Below are 23,927 nucleotides of genomic sequence, written 5' to 3'. Positions count from 1 at the left end.
TTTTTACCCTCTGTTTTTGTTATATTTTTTCCTCTAAGAGTATATCCCTATTAGAAAAGAATATATATAGCTGGAAAGATCCATCTATTTATGTAAATATTTATTTCTTTATATACTAGTATCATCTAGATTTCCTAATTTTTGCTAATTCCATTTAAAAGTAAACATACTTCCATGAAAATGCACACAGATTAGGCACGTAATTTACATGACTGAATAAATTCAACCAGAACATAATATGACCTTATCCTCCTCACACAGAATTTACCCTTTCATAGACTGTTTTTTCATGGTTTATCCAAATGGCTCATGAGCAACCCAAGGTAGTAGTCATTTGCTTTCTCCCCCACCAGAAGCTCAGAAGAAGCAATTGGAAGAGAGTATAGAGCTGATCCAAGATGAATGTGTGTCAGAGAATGCAGATCACTCTACAGAGGAGCCTGCTGAAGGAGGGCCAGATGCGGATGGAGAAGAGATGACTGATGGGATAGAGGAGGACTTCGATGAAGATGGGGGTCATGAGCTGGTAGGAACTAAACATTTGGTGTTCACACACTTTGGTAACAGCACCAGCATGTCAGCCACTCATTCATTCTAAAATAAGGATAAAATATCTGGGGGTTATTTATTTCTTATATGCATATATGTAAGGCAACATCACTACAGTGCTTTGCACATAATAAGTGCTCAATACATTTCTGCCAACTTAAAATATGACCAAGTAAGTTAATGGACAGTTGAAATATTATATATGAGATTAGTTATATTTGAAGTTCCAAATGAAAGGTTCTCTCTTCTGGATGCTCCATCATAAAAGGAATCTTGCATTTGTGCAATTATATGTGAACTACATGTGGATATAATATCCTGGCAATGAATGACCATCTACTGGAAGATACATGGCTCCCTCTCTCACTCAATAGTATCACTCAGTGATGATAATTGTCTTTACTAGTTGTATGGCCAACGGTTGTTTCTACAGTCTGCAGACTAAGATGACCCTTGGTATATGGCCAGTTTGCCATCATCAGTGCTAGTGCTGCTTGATAACCAGTTTTTATGAGCTAAGGATTTAGCCAAGACTTGATTCTTTATGTGTTTTATTTTCCCAACGTTGTAATCATACTACTCATTTCTGATGTCCTTACCTATATACTCACACCAAGGACTTGGTAAATCTATGCTGATGAAGATGTGGTCTCTCATATTTTATCATCCATGAAACTAAACATACTATTTTAAAGGGATTGACTAATAAAAATGATGAGAGGGCAAGTGTGAGTGTGTGTGTGTGTGTGTGTGTGTGTGTGTGTGTTGCCAATTCTCAAATATCTCTGTGTACTGATCATATTAAACTTGACTTATCCCAGGTAATATCAGATTCCAATTTGTTAACAATACTTACTGTTACTTAACTAATTTTGACATGGTGGTCGTTGTTTTGGCATGGTAACCACTCTGTCAGTAATTTCATTTATGGAGCTCTGTATTGATTTTTTAACATTCCAGTTGTGTTTAAATTGCATGGAACCTTCATTTAAACTTTTCAAATATGAGTCTTTAATAACCACCCTTATTTCTCCAAAACCCTGCCTCAGTTTGAAGGGCTTTGGTTACTTTTTGAATGGTTTTGATTTCAGAAATCTATTGAGAGGGACTAGAATGAAGAACTTAACAACTTTTTCAGCTTCTCCTCAGGCCAGACTCTAATTCAATAACTTAATTTCCTCAGCCCATTCTAATCAGACTTTTGATTTCACCATTCTATTGTGACTGCTCTTGCCAGGGTCTCTGGAGCCCTCCATGTTCCCATTTCCATTCGTTACCTCTCTGTCCTTATTCTCATTTACTTCTCAGCATAATTTGACTGAGAATCGATTAGGAGAATTCTAAGAAAATATCCTACCTTACCAATTGCTCATTCTCATTTTCTTATGTTAGAAATTTTCACTCCATACTTCCATGATATATATATTTTTATATATTTAATTAATAATTAATTATATTTATTTATTTTATATTTTATATTTATATTTAATTTATATTTTATATTTATATTTAATTTATATTTACTTATTTATATATTTTATATTTATTTAATAATATATATTTTTTTGAGAGAGAGAGAGAGAGAGAGAAATTCCAAGCAGGCTGTGCACTGTCAGTGCACGCTGATGTGTGCTCAAACTCACAAACTGTGAGATCATGACCTGAGCTGAAACCAAGAGTCAGACACTTAACCAACTGAGCCATACAAGTGGCTACTCATTTTAAATATTAGAGTAGCCCAGAACTTTGTCATAGGCTACATTCTCTTTCTACATACTTTCCCAGGATTCCTTAGAGCTTCAAATGTCATCTATAGGCCAAAGATTCCTAAATCTATATTTCTATCCCTGATCTCTTCCTAGAATTCTAAACTCAAGCATTTATATGCCTATCTTCTCATAGATCTCCAGTAAACAATTGAAACTCAACATGAACAAAACATTCTTGTTTTTTTTCCAGTCATCTTATCCCTTTCCAGTCTAACAACATCATTATCCACATAGTTGTTAAAAACAAAAAGACTAGGAATACCTTTGATTCTCTCCATCCTCTCCCATTAACTCTACCTCCAAATCATAACCCAAATTTAGTTACATCTCCACTACAGCTGAACAGATTTTCTTGGTTTAGCCCATGCACTCCATTCTCCACACAAGAAAGGTAAAATCTTCATAAACTATATATCAGGTAATGTTGCTCCCTTGCTTAAAATCCTACAGGGCTTTTTATGACACTTAAAATCAAAACCCCCCAGGCACCTGGGTGGCTCAGTCAGTTAAGCATCCAACTTCGACTCAGTTCATGATCTCGCAGCTCGTGAGTTCGAGCCCTGGGTCAGACTCTGTGCTGACAGCTCCGAGGTTGGGTGGAAGATGCCAGTGGAGAGAGAGAACTTGAATGAAGAGAAAAAGTTCCTGATGCTGAAGGGAAAGGTATGGTGTATGGGCTGGCCTTCAACACAAAGAAAATGAACACTCTTGCACTGAAACTAACTGCAGTAAGTCTGAGGATTTGATGGCAGGTGTTTAAGGGAGTTCAAGCACAAACTATATAAGCCAGAGGGTGATGATCCCTGGAGAGTGGGGAGAGACAGGCAGGACCACAGATTTGAGGAAAAGGGAGATTTAAAGAAGCTAGTATGCAAAACATAGAGGATCACTGATGTAGAAAACATATAAAGATTAACAGCTAGTACCAATAGCAAATTGAGGTTAAAGACAAATATTTGATACAGTAGTATTTTTTGAACTTTATGGTATATCAGGATTACCTGGGAAACTTGTTAAAATACATATTGTTGTATTTCATTTCAAGAGTTTCTGATTCAGTAGACTGAGTGAGTCTGGGCCTTGCATTTCTAACAAGTTCCCAAATCATACTGATGTTACCAGTCTGGGGACCACACTTTAAGAAACACTGTTGTAGAGACATTGGTCAGCCCAGCTGTGGGATTTCCTCCATTGACTTGTATCAGCCCTGATAGAAGCAGGGAGAAAGCCAACATATTCAGAATTGGATTTTTGTCAGATAAGTGCAAAGAAAAAACAATAAATAAAGAGCACTGAGGACATTAGTAAAGACTAGATAACTAGATGAATCATGTTGGGGAACCTGAGCAAGGAAGACAGGAACACAGGAAAGGGTTGAGAAGGAGAAAATAGAGGCAGAAAGGGAATAATAGTCCTATTCCTTTAAAGGGAAGTCATGCTTGTCTCTCCTCACTCTCCAGAGATTATCATCCTTTGACTTACATTTATAGTTTGTCCTTGACCTCTCTTAATGAAATGCATATGAGAAAAGTGATGATTGTACTTGGAGACTGAGATATTTCAGACATGTGACAAGTAAGAGATAAGAAGATCTATAGGAGACTGTGATGGAAGTGGGCTCAGAGGAAAAGTCACCATATATGAAACTTTCAAGGAACTTCGAGGTTCAGCTGCAAAATCGGTCATCTACCTGAGCATGAGATCACTTCAAATACCAGATAAAGTAAAAGAAGTTAAGGAGTAAGACAGTTACCAAACGTCAGCAGCCATGAAAGAGGCAGCATGGCCAGTTTGAGTCCCAGATCTATCACTATCCAATCCAACCGAATCACCTTAAACAAGTAACTTCTCTGAGTTTCAACTTTCTTATCAGCAAAATAGTAAGATTATATCAGATATGTCTAAAATCCATTCTGTTTGATCTTTACTCTGAGTCTGTGTTCCAGGAACACCACATCTGAAGGAGCAAGGGTTGATCATGCAGCCAAGGGAATAAATCCAAACCATGGTGTATGGTTTATACTCTAAACACACAGAAAGTAACTGATTAGACCTATTGCTGCCTGGAGATGCTAGGGTTTTCTCCCTCAACACTTGTGTTACAAGTGGGAGCTTAGGGTCCTGAAGAATTAAATCCTTCTCTAGCATCTCACTTTGGTTCCAAGACTTGGAAAACAATGAATGAAGATGAGCAATCTAAATGGAGACTGGGGAGTCCCTCCTAGTGATTGCTCTAGAGAAAATTGCTCTATCTGGTGTCCACTGTTTTCTCCTTTCCAGATCACATGAACCAAATAATCCATGGCTCCCAAAAAAGGAAAATAAAAGCATAAATATTCTCTTTTAGAAAGGCAGATATTATTACAGATTCAGCAAGGATACAATATAATTAGGTTTTTAGCATACGCAGTAGGAGTCAGAAAGAAGAGCTAGAATCTACATGCTCAGGCAGGTGCTCAAAGAAAATCAGGAATGAACAGGAAACAAGCATTCTGTCTGAGGCAAGGGAGATCCAGCAAAATAAGCTAATAGGGCAGCTGTAGGTGGTGGTATCCCTTGTGAAGCATGTGAGAAGTTGAAGGCATGAGCTATCTATTCATCATCCAGTTCTAAATATCCAGTTAGTGAAATTGATTTCCAGGAAGCAATCCAGTCAGCTGATATTTGGTGCCTATTGTGTGTAAACGAGGTGCTACAAAAAATGCAAAGGTAACTAAAACTATTGCTTTATGTATGAAATGAAATGTTCACATAAATGGCTCCTTTTTTTTCAAGTAGCTTAGTGCCTTATAGAATCTAATTTCCTCATGTAAAAAATAATAGACTTGTACTTGATAATTGATGAGAGGTCAGCCAAAGCTAAAAATTTGTGATTCTATAATCATCTATGCCTATATATTTCATTAATTTTTAGAAATTAATATTTGAATGTATTTAAAATTGAACTCTATTAATGCATTGTACATACATTACCACACTACCGTATTCCTCTTTCTGAATAAATCCATTTGCAAATATTTATTGACTGAACACTAATGAATGGCACAGAGTTTTTTGTTATGGGAATAAAGAAGGACCATCATAATTTTTCCCTCCAGAAGTCTACAAATTGACTGAGGATGAGGGCTACAGATGTGGTTTTTTTAAAGCAGTATATTATGGTAAGAAACCACATGAGAGATATAGTTTATTAATGGGGAATCACATAGAGCTGGAGTGGTCAGAAAGACTTCTGGCAGGAGTAAGATTGGAACTTTATGTCAAAGGGTACCAAATTACAGCAACAGTATGTGTTGTAGAAAAAAATATGTGTAGAAAAAAACAGTATATGTGTAGAAAAAATATTCAAATCAGCCTTCATTGTTCCTAGACCATTTTATAGAATAAATATTTAATATCCAATATACATTAGATACTTCATATGATAAGTAGGTAGGTGGGTGGGTGGACAGATGGATGGATAGATAGATTATGAACGTATTTTTTTATAAAACTACTGGAAACTTCCCAAATAAGACGTTTATCTTCCAAGCTTTTTTATTTTTTTCAAATCTGCCAAAGTTGTAATCACCTTTTTTATAAAATAACATGATCCAAAATAAAAGTAGTCTGTGTCATAATGGAAATACTATAGAAAAGTAAGTGCTCAGTACCTTGCTAATGAACTCTACCCAAGCTTCTATGTATATACACCCCAGGACGATACACAGCTGTCAGATATGACAAGGGACCTTAGAGAGGCTCTTCGTTGTATTCCAAATCAAAGTTCTTGGTCGACTTCTATCCAAATACCTAAGGTGCTTTCTGAAAATGCTGATATGGATTATCTGGGAAAGAGCCCAGAAATCTGTACTTCTATCAGGTTGAGGTCTGAAAGCACAAAGCTAAACCATCAATTCACGAAGGAAACTATAGACAAACCAAACATTTAAATGGATTTTAGAGAATTTGAGCTCTTTTGAAATCTACTTGTAATTACTTTTGCTTCTGCTGACTACATACAATCAAATCAGGTAAATCTAGTAAGAATCCACAGTAGAATTACCTAGCTAGACTGTGTAATGCTTAGGTATGCACGCTGAGTACTACGTTGTAATACATCTTTCGGCATTTACCAAAGCACTCAAATTAAATTTAAATTAAGCAGCAAGTCACCTAGGCTTTAAGAAATTGAATTTCTATGCACATTGGAGAAGGTTTGGACCACAAATCAAACCTGAGAGTTGAAGAGACCTCTAAGCAAGCATTCTGATACACCCCTGAAAAACTGAAATTTATAAAGCACTCTGATCAATGTTTTCAGTCTTTATGAACAAGACTGAAAATGTCTCCTTTTTGAAACTTTTTATTTTTTTCCTAATGAAATCCTTGCACCTGGGTGCTCCCTTTTATCAACATGCATCTCTCTCTTTTCATTGTCATCATTTGGGCTGAATGCTAGCTAGGGAACCAGCAAGAACTTGGAAGACACACTCCCAAAGGTAGTGTCAACTGAATTAGTTAGCGGTATTTATCACAAGGAAGCAAGAAAGTGGTTACTTAACCTGTTTGATTTGGACCTGTATTTCAGTACAGCATTGAGACCTTCGTCTTGAATTCTGTCAGTCCATAATTTGGACAGAGTTAGGGATCAGATGAACAATCATGGTGCATGTGTCCTGCAAGTGACCGGCCTGGGTGACTTACTGCTGAGGTATGAATGACCAGGGCCACTACAGCTAATTGGCCAGCTCTTCTCAACAGAAATGGGAGATGGCTAAGTGCTCGATAGGAGACAAAAGTTGTGACAGGTGGACATCTATATCCTGGCTCTCCAGCCTGGAATCCTGCCTCATCAGCAGCTTTGGTCTCTGTAATAAGTGCTCCTTGTAGTGATTTTCAGACTTTCTCTTCTTGGCATCTTTCTTTATTTCAGTCATTTTTATTTTAGCTAAAGAACTCTGCCTGGCTCCTTTGGATAAACTTTTTGCCCCTCCCCAGAGGAGGCTTGATGGCTTAGTTGTTTTTAAACACACAAACTCTTGAGGCACCTGGGCGGCTCAGTCGGTTAAGAGTCCAACTTCAGCTCAGATCATGATCTCACGGTTTGTGGGTTTGAGCCCCGTGTTGGGCTCTGTGCTGATAGCTTAGAGCTGGGAGCCTGGAGCCTGTTTCAGATCCTGTGTCTCTCTTTCTCTGCCCCTTCCCCGCTGGTGTTCTATCTCTGTCTCTCAAAAAATAAATAAATATTAAAACGTTTTTTAAAACACAAACTCTTGGGTGCCTGACTGACTCAGTCAGTAGAGCATGCAACTCTTGTTGTCAGGGTCATAAGTTGGAGCCCCACATTGGGCATAGAGATTACTTTAAAAAAAGAAAAAAAAAACATGCAAACTCTGCCTGAAGTTTGACAGAAACAGTTCATGACTTTGTACAAGCTGCTTACCTGTATCCTCACTGGCCTCAACCTTTTTTCATCTATAAAAGGGGATTAGTAATAATATATGCCAGACCAAGGATTGTTGTGAGCAATAAATGAGGTTATGTCTAAAAAGCACATGCCTGGCACAAAAGAGACATTCAGTTAAAAATTTGCCAAGTGTTTGTGGGTTTTTTGTAGGGTACTGTATACTTTCACATCTCCCTTTGTGTTTTCTTTTCCCCTTGAACTTCATTTATTTAATCTTGCTAACCCCGTTTTTTCCATGTGTATCCAAGTATGCTGTAAATTAGGTCACAGTAGGACTAATAATAAAAGTCCTTCAGCCTCATATGAACCCCTGAACAGTTGTAGTACCTTGCCAGCCCCACCCCCAAGTCTCTCCCAGTTGGAGGTGGAAGAGATCCTAGGAATGCCTCATTTATGCTCAGACACATGGTATGTGCTCCTGCTGCCTGTCCACCACCTGCTCTCCCCTTCAGTGCGCAGTCTTGCCACAGCCTTTGCTGTCCCCTCTTGTGAGAGAACATTGTTCTCTGCCAGTAGTGTCCCTTCAGGTCTCAGGATGAAACATCAGGTTCCAAGTTAAAGCTGAGAGAATGATGCCCTTCTCCCCAGCTCCGAGTTGGAAGTTGTCACACAGAGCACAGCGTCACACAGGTTGAAGCCTGAACCCACCGTCAAGAAAAGCAGCCACTTGAGCTGCTGCTGCCTGAATATCTGCTATACATCCCTGCTTCTGTGCGTGATTCTCCAAACAGCAGTCCATATGCTCCTGTTAAAACTTAAGCCAGGTCAGGGAGCCTGGGTGGCTCATTCAGTTGACCTTTGACTTCGGCTCAGGTCATGATCTTGCTGCACTTGAGTTCAAGCTCCATGTCTGGCTCACTGCTGTCATCAGCACAAAGCCCACTTCAGACCCTCCGTCCCTCTCCCTGTGCCTCTCCTGGGCTTGCACTCTCTCTCAAAACAAAATAAAACATTAAAAAAAAAAAAAAAAACTTAAGTCAGATCATGTCATTCTGTTTTAAACACCCCAAGAGTTGCCTACCTCACTCAAAGTAGAAACATGTGTCCTCACAGTGATCTCCACAGCCCTGCATTCCATAGCCTTTGATCTGGCTCTGACTTCTCTCCCACTCATTCCATGGCAGCCACACTGGCCTCCAGGCCCACATCATTCAGCTCTTGTCTCAGACCCTTGACACTTGTTACTCCCCTGAATGGAAGAACAGAAAGGTGGAGTCCAGATTGTAAAAGGCCTTGATGTTTGAAGTTTGGTCTATAAATTTCATGGAAGTAAATTGGGAATGGACTTTATATAAGAGAATTAGGGCACAGTGCAACATAGGGGTCTGATGCAAATTTTTCTGGCATGAAATAAAGCAGGGTTTTCAGATTTAGCAAATAAGAATACAGGACACCCACTTAAATTTGAATTTCAAATAAACAATGAATAATTTTCTAATGTAATCATGCCCCAAGTATTACACAAGGCATACTTGTAACAAAAAAAAAAAAAAAAAAAAAAAAAAAAAAACAGTTTATTTGTCTGAAATTCAAATTCACCTGGGCTTCCTGTAATTTATCTGGTAACCCTCCCCAAAAATGGGTTTGAATACTGACCTTGAACGAACTCTTTAACTTCTCTCAGCCTCTGTTTTGTCATCTGTGAAATTGGAATAATAATACCTACCTTATAGGGATCTTGTAATGATTAAATGAGATAACTCATGAACATCATGAGTTAAAGTTCTTTGGCACACGGTGAGCTAGTAAATTGCAGCTATTGTTATCATTGCCATCATCATTACCATCTCATTTTGCAAGTGAAGCTTTCAATAAAACATTACAACATTTCTAACAACAATCCTCATATGGAACTTTGTGTTTTTAAAGTCTCTGGAGATTCAATTTATTTAAAAGAAGCTTCTTATTTGATAAGAAAGCCTTCAGGAAACAAATATAATATGCTGAGAAAAATCATACTCTGCTTTCATCTTGTTAAATTTTTCTTTGATTTTATACTTGCTGGCTTATTCAATTCAAAGTCATTCCTTTCAAGTCCCCTTCTTATGCTTTTTCTTTTCTTTTCTTTTTTTAAGATAATGCTAACTGTAACCTATGATGATATGTGGCTTTCATTTGAGTTGTTGCTGTACATTTGCTCTCAGGCTCCTGTGATCTGGCTGCCAATTTAATTACAGATGGTCAATTGTAGTTTTAAAGAATCTTAAGCATGTGAGAAGCCTTATATGTCACATTTTCTACTAGTTATCCAGCTACTCACAACAACCAAAAAAATTCTTTAAATAAAATAGTGGAAACTCGGTAATGTGCCAGATATTGTTCGTGGCTAAAGATTCAAAGAACAAGGTGCAGTGGTTTCTGATCTTATAACACTCTCAATGGATACACGAGGGAAGTACTGCAGCCAGAACAAATAGATGTTAACCAAACAGTGTGATAAGTACTATTATCACATGAGTCATCACAGTAGAGTGTAGCAGACAAATGATGGAGCAAATGAATCTGAGCAGACTTCAGAAAGGTTGTGACATTAATGCTGGTTCTTAAAGAATGAAAAAGTGTGTGCAAGGAACACAAAGAGATAGGACATCAACAGAGAGAACAGAATATACCAAAGAAAGGCTTGCAAGAATCTGGTGTCTATTGAGAAGTCGGGTTGGTTCGTTTGGCTAAAGCAGCAGTTCTCACATGGTCGTTCCAGGACCAGCAATATCACATCATGTGGAAACTTGTTAGAAATGCCAATTCTCAGAAAAGCAAATTCTCAGACTCTAACCCAGACTCACTGAATTAGAAACTCTGGAAGTGGATCTCAGCCATCTGTGTTTTTAACAAGCCCTCCAGGTGATTCTGATACCTAAGAAAGTTGAGAACCACTGGACCACAGCGATAAGGTTTTCAAACCTGGGTGCACATAGAATCATCAAGCATGCTTTTTTATAAATACCAGTGACAGGGGCCTCAAGCTATACAACTAAATCAGAGTCAGGATGGAGCCAAAGCAAAAGTCCAAAGATGTTTTAATGTGTAGCCAGAATGGAGAAGCCTTGAGATAGAGCACATAGTATATGAAGAAGGAAGGGCAAACAGATACTTCACCAAAGAAGAAAGCACATGAAAACTCACTTAAAATCATTAGTCTTCAGGAAAATACAAATTAAAGCTACTAAAAGGTAATATTGCATATCTTCCAGAACAGCTAAATGGACTGATGTAGTGAAATATTGGCAAAGATATGGAACATTCCAACTCTCTAGGAAGACACAATGTAATAACCATTTAGAAATGTCTGGCAATTTCTTATAAAACTCAATATAATGAGGCAGCAGTTCAACTCCTAAGCATTCAAGAGAAATGAAAATATATGTCTAGAAAGTACTTGTGTGAGAATGTTTTAGCAGTTTTACTCATAATATCCAAAAACTAGAAACAATCCATCAATCAGAAAGTGGATATATAAAGTGTGGTTATATATTCACACAGTGAACACTACTCAGCAACAAAATGGAACAAACTACTGAAATTACACCAAGTGAAAGATGCTTTGCACAAAAAAGTACAATGTTGTAAATTGCATTTAAATGAACATAGGTGGCCTGCAGGGTGAGGGTTAGGGGCAGGAATTAACTTTCCTGGAATGTCATTCTATTCCTCATACTGGTGAACATCCACTTTTATTACTCAGCTCTAATATGACACCCTCTAGAAACCTTCCTGATATTCCCAGTTAGAGTTAAGTATGTCCTCCACAGCTCACACAGACTTCTATTAGAACATTCAGTTCATTGCTATTACTTTTTTAAAAGTCTCTTTCTCCAACTAAACTTAAAGAATCTTGCAGACCAGATGGTCTCTTTTAGAGAGGGTTTTGTATCCCTCTCGCATATGGTACAAGGCACAGGAGGATGGATGAGGTGGGTAAGATAGAGGGATGCTGAATTATTTGATGGTCCTTGGCATACTACGTCATACTGTGTGTATGTGCTATTCCTTCTAACTTGAATACTCTTCCTCACTTTGTCTGGCTGATCAACATATCTTGTGTCTTCAAGACTATTGTCACAATTCATGAATCCATCCCTGAACAAAGCCTCCAACCTTCCTGGACACATTTGAGTTTGCTTCTTTCTTTAGACCACACTCCATACATATCTCATCAACCTTAACTGGCTATATTGTAATTAGTGATTTCCATTCCTTCTGGCTTATTGATTTGTGAATTTCTCACGGCTTATTTTATTTTGTCGTTTTCCTTAGTATGGTGCTTAGCATATGTTAATGTTAATGAATATTTGATAAACAGAGGAATATGTCCTCAGATTCACCCAAACTATGAGCCTTCTCCTATTTCAAGCACATTTTATTGTGTATTCTTATCAGATTGGGTTCTAAATATTACTTTTGTATGCATGCCCTCTGTGATTTAGAGGATTATTATACAAAGCAGAGAAACAAACCATTTTCATTATAACTTAGTCACTAGGTCATTCAAGCAGCATTCTGTGCATCTTAAAGGCACTGAGGAGGAACAACAGAAGGAGACTTAAAACCAACATATCAAAGTCAACACAACAGTATTGACTGTTGTGTTGGTTTTCAGTGGTTCTGTATTATTACCTCCCGTGAGTGATAAAAATGCAAATTTGAAGTAACCTGAATTTAGTTAGCAAAGCTAGGACACCGAGTTATAAAACAAATCAAGAAATAAGCCTCTCTCTCATTCCCAATCTGCAATTTTTAAACCCAGAAAGTACACAAAAAGCTGAAAGTCACAAGTTCATAAGAAAATAAACTCAGAGAATTCAAAACTAAATTATGCCCAGATAAGTATGATAGATGTTGTGGTTCCAAATGCAGCTAGGGCTGTATCATGGTCAATAGCAAATTCAAAAGCGAAGGCTTTAGAGCTAAGGGCTTTTGAGATGTTAGAACTATTGTGGTAGACATGTAATTTCCAAACGACCTCTAATGATGTTAAAAGGCAGTGTAATAAATCGAGAGTATAGATCCAAACAAAATAAAATATTTCACCATCCCAGAATATCTATACAAAAAAGGCAAACAAAAAAGGAAGTGAATAGAAAGGTTCTGAAGTCTTAGAAATGAGAGGCAGTCCAAAAATAAGCTTAAATATACAAAAACAAGGAAAAAGGGCTAAGCTACTTTTCTAGAAATGCCATAATGTTCTAGAGGAAAATAGTGCAATCTGGAGCATTAAAGCTGTCAGATTTCAAAGGCTGGTAATGAAAGTTGTGGAGAAATAAAACAATCCTGCCAACAAAAAGGCCCTTTCCTCCCAGTATAGAACAGAAAATAGTATTTTTGAGTAAGCAGTCACAGATTTATATGCAGAGAAGGTAGGACTAAAGTGATCACAATGTTAATACCAAAGAAAAATTGCACTGGATGGAGTTAAGCAGGTAAAGAAGACATTATTCAAGACCATGGCAATGGAACAGAAAGACTGAACTCAACTCTTTGGAAACAAAAGTCAGCAGAGTTTTTAAGCCTGGGTGAGTTGGTGGAAAGTACCAGAAGACATTAGTACAGAGTTTGATCAAGGTGATTAGGCCACCTATGTTAGCTAATAGTCACTTGTCTAAGTTAGGTGCCTACCCTCTCAAATAGACTGGGAGATAGGGGGAGCTATCTTCCTCAATGAGTACATTTCAAAGGAAAGGCTTGCAGATCCTTGAGAAAGAAATACCTACATTGTAAAACTGGCAAGAAGCTGGGAGAAGATTTACATCTCAAAGGGGCAGAAAAATAATTTGCAAATGTAGGTTCTCTAAAATAAATGCTCTAAGAAAATGAAGGTCAGGAGCCTCTAGACTGGAAGAAACCCATCTAAAGTTTAGTCAAGCTGGGGAGAATGTTAAGGTCTTGGTCATTAGGATCAAATCTTATGCATTTTACGCAGCAAAGCAGAACAGTTATCTCCCCTAGAGACAAAAAGCCGAACCTCGTGACAATCTCCTGTACAGCTCCTAAGAGGTCTCAGAGCCCAATCCAGAGCTACCTTTTACATATGTCAAATTAAAAACAATTATAAATTTAGTAAGTAAATGCTTTACTTGAAAAGATCATTGCAAGGGAGGATGGGGCTAGTACAATAAAGAGCCTTGACCATAAGCTCTGCAAGCTTCTCAAGAGTTAAACCAAAAGGGTTTTTCCTTTTCTGGAGAAGAGTAAACAAAGCTAGAGCTAACAGAATATGGGGAAATGGGGTGAAAAGTTGACAAACTGAATAATATATCAGGTAATGTTTTACCCTGGGGCCAGCCTATTTTCCCAGAAGGTCCCTGCCCAGAAGGGTTGTATACAGTCTCAGGCTGATAGTGGGCCAAAGTTCAGAGTCCTGGAAGAAGAGGAGCTTAACCAAAGTTTGATTAACAAGCATTTTATTCTCATTGATCAAACAGGGATAAAACAGTTCAGCTAATCTTTTATGAGACCAAGAATGGGAATTTGGAGGGTCTATGTCTAACTGTGTCATAGGTAAACAAGTAGGCATCAATAAGTCTTACCTAAGTCAAATGGGGAAGGATGGTTCCTTGCAGTAAACCATTTTCCACACAAAGGGTGGACTGGGGCAACAGCAAAGAGTGTTGTTCTTAACCTTCACTGTTTCTCAGGATTCCGGCTCAGGTAAAATTCAACATTATCACATACCTAGAGGTTATTTGGCCAATGATCTTGGAGCTATCACTACACTGTAAACATTAGAGAATGAGATAAACCCCTAATGGGATTTATCTTTATGTCAAAGGTTAGAGGGAAAGATCTAGATTCACTGGACCTCCAAAGAGACATTCTAAGAAAAAAGCCAAGGATAAGTTGGTCTTTTTTGCCTTTTCAAATGGAGAAAAGCATTTCCATTTACCCTTACAAAGTGCCAGATGTAAGTTTAGCAATTCAGAAGGTTATTTGGGTTTTAGATTCAGATGGGCAAGTCTTTTAAATAACTACAAGACCTTAGGCAAATCATTGACTCCCTGAGGCTTACTTCAACATCTGTTAAAGGAAGTTTTTGCAAGTTATTGAAAGGATTAAATAAGATCAAGTTTATAAAAATCCCTGCTATAAGTATATGTGTATGGCAAACTTAATCTCTTCCCTCAAGTAACAAAATTTAATGAAGTGCCAGTTTTAGGAAATTTTAATAACTTTGAAAGGAAAACATTTAAATGATTAAATTACAGTGTTTATACACATCCCTTACAACTTTTGTTGTCTTAAAATTTCAGCATATTTTATTATTTTTTTACAGTTTATTTATTTTGAGAGAAAGCGCACATGAGCGGGGGAGAAGGGCAGAGGGGGAGAGAGAGAGAGAAAGAGAGAGAGAGAGAGAGAGAGAGAGAGAGAGAGAGAGAGAATCTCAAACAGGCTCCACATTGTGGAGTCCGACTCAGGGCTTGATCTCACAACTGTGAGATCATGACCTGAGCCGAAATCAAGAGTCAGACACTTAACCAACTGAACCACCCAGGCACCACCACCCCCAGCATATTTTATTAACAATCTGTGTCATACATCAAGGCACTCTTTTGAGATAATCTCTGTTGAACTGTAGTATAGGAATTTGTAGCCTGACACAACCATTTGAAATCTCTGAGAAAAGTTACACTGATTTCAATTTTGAAGAAATTATTTTCATTTCTATAGGTATAGTAAGAAGAATGAACTAGGCAAGGAATAAAAGAAGGTACATAATTACCTCATTTAGAGAGAAGATTGGTCTACCACTTCTTAGCCATACATAATCACACTTGACAAATTCTAAATTTTTGTGTTTAGTCTTTAGATCTCACTCTACTCCCATCTCCTAATCTTCACCAATGGGATCTTGGTCTCCTCACAATTGATCTGAACACAGAGACTAGATCATTTATGGATAGGGATTCCCATCCAAGTAGTCAAACACATATAGGGAGTTCCATGGAGTAGACATGTCATATTCTGGCTGCCTAAGAGGTAATTCCATTAAGGATGAGTAAGATGTTACATATTCATATCAATAACATAGGGTTCTTAAAATAGCCCACATATATGATTTGTTCAGAAAGCCTATTTTTGTGCCAGATGGCTAAAATCCACACCACAATTCTGATGTTGTCTAGCCAAGCAACATTAAATCAATAAACTCTTCTAAGATTCTGAGAGGTAAACAAATATTTCTCTTCCTGTAAATTATTCTAGAATTCCAAAGAGCAAAATCTACTACAAAGAGGGTCCTAGTGATGTTAAGAGTTTTAAGCAACAGAAACAGTTTAGCAACATATGTGTTTTTCCATTCATGCCATTTTTATTCAGGCAACCAGCAAATACTTATCAATGATTATTATAATTATTATAATTGTGTGATTATTATGCTCAGGCACCATTCTAAGTGCTAGTTACAAGTCAGTGAATAAGAGAGAAAATGCCTCTTTTGGGGGTGGAGGGCGCCTCATTCTCAGATGGAAACTTACATTCTAGTTAAGGATTTATATTCTAAAACATATTCTTCAATCTGCATATATTCCGTAAAGCTAATACAGTGACTGTAATATTAAATTAATTGTTACTCAGTTGTTCATTGTTAAGCACCCCTTCATTGTTCAAATTTGAATTTGCCAGTTAAAAGGTCTATTTGGAATTCACTGAAGAAAATAGACATGATATTTTAAATATAGGGTCTATGAAGGGTATATAAGTAATAGGAATATAAGTAAAAAGTAAATTTTGTTAACTACCACTAGTTTACCAGTGCTTTCTAAATCTCTAGCTTTAAGGAAATTAGTGCTGAAATAATATGTGAAGTTTTATTTTATTTTATTTTATTTTTTATTTTATTTTATTTTTTTTTTTGAGAAGGAGAGAGGGTGCATGAAAGTGAGGAGGGGCAGAGGGAGGAGAGAGAAAATCTCAGGCAGCCTCCATGTCTAGCACAGAGCCCAACCCAGGGCTTGATCTCACAAACGTGAGACCACATGACCTGAGCAGAAATCAAGAATAGGGACCCTTAATCAAGTGAGCCACCCAGGCACCTGATATGTGAAATTGTAAAATGCTAATATTTGCACAGTGTTTTTAAGAAATAAAAATAATTTAAGCAATTAATGTAATGAATAAGAGCAAAAGAATTTTATTTCTATAAGAAAATAATTCCGTAATATATGAACACTTGTACTTCTGCATATGCTTAGCAAAGCTGATTACCTATGTTTGAAAATGTTTCCATTTTTCTCTAAGCCACTCACGAGAAAGAAATAATTCACTGATTGCCTAGTAGACGTAGATTTGCTTCATTTGACTTTCAAAGAATAATTTTAGCTAGAATTACTTCCAGTTTAGGGGGAGACATAAAGATTCTACAAATTGCGTTGGTTAAAATGGCATTTATAAAAAATGGCACTGTAACCATGGTAATATAAGGGCCATAAAATTTAAGCCACACTTTGTCTATATTACCTCCCTGGTTTCTAATGTTGCCTTTGTGCACCATGGCATATTAGATGCACATTCTGTTAAATTCTCTGGGGCCTTTTCACTCTTTACTGTTTTATGGACAATTGTGTCAGTACAGACTCCAGACACTGAAGCACAAACAGCTCAGGTGAGTGTGTTCACCACATTTGTTTAGCCAGGTGAAAATTAGTGTCTTAAACTTTGCCTACCTATCTCTATATTCAAAGAATGCACATAGAAGTTATCCATTCATCTTATTAAATAATAGATGTAGGATTCCTGACATAACAGTGATATATATTCCTTGAATTTTCTGGCACTAACATTATAGTAATACTAAATTTAAAAAAAAATTTTTTTTCCAATGTTTATTTATTTTTGGGACAGAGAGAGACAGAGCATGAACAGGGGAGGGGCAGAGAGTGAGGGAGACACAGAATCGGAAACAGGCTCCAGGCTCTGAGCCATCAGCCCAGAGCCTGACGCGGGGCTCGAACTCACAGACTGCAAGATCGTGACCTGGCTGAAGTCGGACGCTTAACCGACTGCGCCACCCAGGCGCCCCAGTAATACTAAATTTAAAAAAAAATTATTAGCATTTTATTCTTCCCAGATCTACATGTTAGTAATACTTCCTATTTTCTATAATACTGAATCTATGAAAACATTGGAACCCTTAGCTATGTTTCTTTATTCTAAATATAAAATGTTAAGCACAAGTAATACTCAATATGAAAATATCAGAAGCTATATCTTAGATTGTCCATTCATCCAAAGTCTTAAAGAGAATTCAAATTACAGAAGACAATTTTCCAACATTATATTTACTGGATAGATTAATAGATGTTTTGGGGAGGGGTCAGTTAATTACAGATACTGATCTCTCATTGCCTTTTCCAGAGGCTGTTGAACTTAGTGGACTGAGCATTTTATCTGCCAAATGACTACCAATTTTTTTTCAAGTTTCCGATTTTTGTTAGTGCTCCAAATACAGCTGACCCATCACCAAGTGTGTTATATGCATAAGACTTTACAGATCTTTTTTTTTTCCTAGCTAGTTTTAAAGTTACTGAGCATAATGAACTTTAAAAACTCTTCAGAATAAAAATCAATGAATAGATAAAAGACTACCTTCTTTGATAAATATCAGTGCAAGAAACTTGTACTCGAGCAAGCTAAGAAAGTCATTAACAGCAGTATTTCTGATGGAACTAATGTTATACCTACTCAAGCTACACTGAATCTAATAATCTGCGAAAGGAGAAATGGGAAAAGGTATGAAAGCTCTTCATTAAATCAGAAACTGAAAGAAAGGAAAAAGTGGCACTTTTTTTTTCAGTTTTATTCATAGCTCAACAGACAGGATCACAATGGAAAAGAGATTAATCGTTTAAATGATGCTGACCTTTTACAATTCTTTCCCCACATTCCAGAAGTTAATTGCTTAAAAAATGCATTTCATGGAATGCACGGAAGTTTTAATCCAGGCAGTATTCGAGTTGCAAAAAGACATCTTCCAGCTCACCCATCTGCACTGTGTACCTTTATGACCAAAGCAGTCAGGGACTATGTCTGGCTGATTCCCCACACATTAAAATTCTCACAGGTGCAAACCAGACCACACTATCAGCCATGGTTAAGGCTCTTCCCTTATAAACCCTTCACTGTCTTTAGAACGGCTCTGAACATGGAAAAATCACCAGCTCCAGGGTAGCCTGAGATGAAATGCAAGTACAGCCCTTTGGAAACCTGATAAGAATTCTTATCAACTGGAACCTGATAAGTATTCTGGATACCTTATGCATATTTAATATTTCCTATCTTGCCACATTTTTAGGAATACATTTTAATAATGGTCAGTAACAGTTTCTAAAAGCAAACTTTGCTAGTCTGTGGTCTACTGGTCTACTGGAAGTAACATATAAGTCTGTGTGAATTAAACAAGTTGGGAAATCACTTTGGGCCTTAGTTGTCTCAAAAATGTGGGAAAATAGCCTATCTTTAAAAAAGCAGAAAAGCTGAGAAAATAGGATATAAGGTATACACACACCCACACATATACACATATACACACAGAAGGAGAGAGAAGATTTTTATTTCATTCCAAATTGGAAAAAAAAAAAAGGAGTAAAGGGAAAAATACTTTTTACCTTCCAGGAACAACACTGAGTTTTTTCATATACATAATTTCCTGTGTTGTATAACATGAATTTAGGGATAGATATTTTACAAGTAACTGATTTTAGAAAGGCTAAGTAATTTCTCCGAGGTCATGCTGTTAATGAAAGGCAGAATCAATATTCACCCAGGGTCTGTAAGATTCCACCACCCTTAGATATTTTCACATATTAGTGCTTACAAATTTTATTACTTTTAATTTGTTTGAACCTTTATGATTTTTTCCATATTTATACACCACTCGTAGTATTTTTAACTTAATTTTTAAATCAAATTGACTCCCTTTTTTTTTTTACTTAAAGTAAATGTATCTTTAAAACTAAACTTCAGTTCATTCCAGTAAATGAAAAACCAAGTATCCTTTTTCATAAATAGGAAGTATATTTAAGGTAAATATGATGAAAAGACAAAACATTTATTTTTAAATTCAGCTCAGTGATTTCTTTTTAACTTTTTTCAAGTTGATTTTTTATTTTGAGAGGGAGAGAGAGAGAGCACAAGCAGGGGAAGGGCAGAGAGAGAGGAGAGAGAGAATATCAAGCAGGCTCTGCACTGTTGGTGCAGAGCCCGATGTGGGCCTCGAACTGACAAACCACCATATCATGACCTGAGCCAAAATCAAGAGTCAGACACATAACCAACTGAGCCCCCCAAGCGCAAATACTGCCCCCTGTGTACATCTTGTTTAAAAAAAAGAGAGAAATGTAAGAACTACACCAGCAGACACTTTATCATTAATGCAGTCAGAAAACCAGAAGAAAGAACATTGAGAAGGGTAATTTTCTCACTATGTGAGTCAGTTTTTAACGCGCCTTCCCACCTAACTATCTTGGGTGCCTTTAGCAGTTTGTGCACCACTCTGGGAGCACGGAGCTCAGTCGTGCTGACCTGCACTTCACGCTTGATGAGATGATAACTCTGATGATATGCTGATTGGCCGTCACCCTCCTGCAGTCATGTGCCTTGCACAATTTTCTACCTGAAGTTGGCAGAAACCCTGCATGCAAATTGATTTGTTAAATTACAGTAGAAAAGTACCTTGAACTTTACAGAGTTTAATGTCTCAGAAGTGATAAAAATGAAAGAACATTTTTATGTGGTATATCCCCAGAGCCCTGAGACTCTCAGGAGGAGGTGGCCCTCTGGGTTACTACCCACTGCTGGCCCTTACCTTGCTGCTATCTAACGCATGCTGTTATTTATTTATTTACTTACTTATTTAATTTTTAAAGTCAAGTTTTTATTCAAATTTTATTTAGTTAACATGTATGGTAAAGTTGGTTTCAGGTGTAGAATTCAGTGGTTTATCACTTACATATAACACCCAGGGCTCATCCCAACAAGTCCCTCCTTAATGCCCTTCGCCCATTTAGCCCATCTGCTGCTCAATCCTTCCATCATCCCTCAGTTGGTTCTCTACAGTTAAGAATCTCTTATAGTTTGCTTCCCTCTTTCTCTTTTTTCTCTTCTCCTATGTTCATCTGTTTTGAACACAGGATTGAAATCATATGGTATTTCTTTGTCTTTCTCTGACTGACTTATTTCACTTAGCATAACACACTCTAGCTCCATCTACATCATTGCAAATGGTAAGATTTCATTCTTTTTTAAAAAATGTTTACTTTTGACAGAGAGAGACAGAGACGGAGCATGAGCAGGGGAGGGGCAGAGAGAGAGGGAGACACAGAATCAGAAGCAGGCTCCAGGCTCTGAGCTGTCAGCACAGAGCCTGACGCAGGGCTCGAACTCACAAACTGTGAGATCATGACCTGAACCGAAGTCGGACGCTCAACCGACTGAGCACCCAGGCGCCCCAAGATTTCATTCTTTTTGATGGTTGAGAAACATTTCACTATTTATGTATATGTATACATATATATATATTCTATATATGAAGATGTGTGTGTATATATATGTATATATATAAAGAATATGTGGTGCGTGTATATATATATATGTATATATATGTGTATATATATGTGTGTGTGTATATATATATATATTCATCCTTTTTGTTATGATGTGGTACATATATACCACATCTTCTTTATCCATTCATCAGTTGATGGGTACTATGGTTCTTTCCATAGTTTGGCTATTGTTGATAATGCTGCTATAAACATCAGGGTGCATGTGCCTTTTGAGTTAGTATTTTTGTAAATAGTTTGTGTAAATACCTAGTAGTGCAATTGCTGAGTCATAGGGTGCTTTTATATTTAACTTTTTGAGGAGCTCTGTTTTCCAGAGTGACTGCACCAGTTTGCATTCCCATCAGCAGTGTAAGAGGGTTCCCTTTTCTCTGCATCCTTGCCAACACTTATTGTTTTCTGTGTTGCTAATTTTAGCCATTCTGACAGGTGTAAGGTGGTATCTCTTGGTAGTTTTTATTTGTATTTCCCTGATAATGAATGAAGTTGAGCATCTTTTCATGTGCCTGTTAGCCATCTGAATGTCTTCTTTGGAAAAGTGTCTATTCATGTCTTCTGCCCATTTCTTAACTGGATTATTTCTTTCATTGGGTGCTGAGTTTGATAAGTTCTTTACAGATTTTAGATACTAACCCTTTATCCAATATGTCATTTGCAAATATCTTCTCCCATTCTGAAGTTTGCCTTGTAGTTTTGTTCATTGTTTCCTTTGCTGTGCAGAAGCCTTTTATCATGATGAAGTCTCAATAGTTATTTATTTATTTATTTATTTAGAGAGCACGTGCACTTGCAAGCAGGGGAGGGTAGTAGGAGAGGGAGATGAGAATTTTTTTTAAGTTTATTTTTTTTTTTGAGAGAGAGAGAGATAGAGAGCAAGCAACAAAGGGAAAGAGAGAGGGAGAGACAGAATTCCAAGCAGGCTCTGCACTGTTAGCCATTGCAGGGCTCGAACCCATGAACCTGTGAGCTCATGATCTGAGCCAAAATCAAGAGTCAGACACTTAACTGACTGAGCCACCCAGGTGCTCCCCCTTGATAGTTTATTTTTGCTTTTGTTTCTCTTGCCTCAGGAGACATATCTAGTAAGAAGTTGCTATGGCCAATGTTTAGGAGGTTACTGCCTGTGTTCTCCTCTAGGATTTTGATGGTTTCCTGTCTCACATTTAGGTCTTTTATCCATTTTGAGTTCACTTTTATGTATGACATAAGAAAGTGGCCCAGTTTCATTCTTCTAAATGTTGCTGCCTGGGTTTCCTGACAACATTTGTTGAAACTACTGTCCTTTCCCCATTGGATACTCTTTCCTGCTTTGTCGAAGATTAGTCCATATAGTTATGGATTCATTTCCAGATTTTCTATTCTGTTTCATTGATCTATGTATCCCTTTTTATGCCAGTACCATACTGTCTTCGTGACTACAGCTTTGCAATGTAGCTTAAAGTCCAGAATTGTGATGACTCTTGCTTTTCTCCTTCAAGATTGTTTTGGCTATTCAGTGGTTTTGTTTGTGTGTGTGTGTGTGTGTGTGTGCTTTCATATAAATTTTAGGATTCTTTGTTCTAGCTCTATGAAAAATTTTAATGGCGAGTTTGATAAGGATTGCATTAAATGTGTAGATTGCTTCAGGTAGTATAGATATTTTAACAATGTTTGTTTACCTCTCCATGGGCATGGAATGATTTTACATTTCTTTGTATCATTTTAAATTTCTTTCAAAAGCGTTCTGTAGTTTTCTAAGTATAGATCTTTACCTATTTGATTAGGTTTTTTCCTAGGTATCTTCTAGTTTTTGGTGCAATTGTTAATGGGATTGATTCCTTGATTTCTCTTTCTACTGTTTCATTATTGGTATATAAACACCCACAGCTAATATCATCCTCAATGGGGAAAAACTGAGAGCTTTTCCTCTATGATCAGGAACAAGACAGGGATGTCCACTCTCACCATTGTTATTTAACATAGTACTGGAAGTCCTAGCCTCAGCAATCAGAGAAATAAAGAGAATATAAGATAAATAAATATGCATCTAAATCAGCAAGGAAGAATTACCTTTTTCACTTTGTTGGTGAGCCTGTAAAACCCAGAGGCTGGAAGAAGTTAACAGCTCAAAAGAAATGATCTAACATCAGTGGAGGTACCCTAAAACACAATTAGTCATACAGACATTTCATAGTTAAATACAGTGATAGGTGCCATGTGTTATTATATATAAGTAAGATAGCTTTCATAGCTCAAGACAAAAAAACTGTTACCTTCCCTTCCCACAAAAATTAGTGACTCATCTAATAATTTGAAAATGCTCTTTTTTAAATCACATACATACCTTCACCTTTTCAGCACCTAGACTGCACCTCATTCCTCGGAAATGTATCCGTGTGCTAAAGAGAAACAATCTTGGTTCTTTTCTTTTTAATTTTTTTAAATTTTCTAAACCTTTTTTAATGTTTATTTATTTTGTGAGAAACAGCATGAGCAGGGGAGTGGCAGAGGGAGAGAGAGTCACAGATCTGAAGCGGTCTCCAGGCTCTGAGCTGTCAGCACAGAGCTGACATGGGGCTCGAACTCACAAACCGCGAGATCATGACCTGAGGTCGGACGCTT

At 37.2% G+C, this 23,927-nt stretch overlaps 1 protein-coding gene across 9 annotated transcripts in view; it reads left to right on the top strand.

Annotated features, from left to right (window-relative positions):
- The window catches only part of RALYL (RALY RNA binding protein like), a 718,636-nt gene that overhangs the window by 681,034 nt on the left and 13,675 nt on the right, over window positions 1-23,927 (top strand). For 8 of the 9 annotated variants that reach the window (XM_040487491.1, XM_040487494.1, XM_040487487.1 and 5 more), the window contains one exon: window positions 354-526. The exons of the other annotated variant lie outside the window; for it this stretch is intronic. In XM_040487491.1, coding sequence (XP_040343425.1) covers window positions 354-526 — 173 coding nt within the window. The remainder of the gene's footprint in view (window positions 1-353; window positions 527-23,927) is intronic. 9 annotated transcript variants of the gene reach the window in all.

The sequence above is a fragment of the Herpailurus yagouaroundi genome, unplaced genomic scaffold, assembly GCF_014898765.1.
Source record: "Herpailurus yagouaroundi ecotype Mexico unplaced genomic scaffold, PumYag 165, whole genome shotgun sequence".
NCBI classification, from domain to species: domain Eukaryota; kingdom Metazoa; phylum Chordata; class Mammalia; order Carnivora; family Felidae; genus Herpailurus; species Herpailurus yagouaroundi.
The sequence above is the reverse complement of the archived record's forward strand: the minus strand, read 5'-3'. Positions and strand labels throughout refer to the sequence as shown.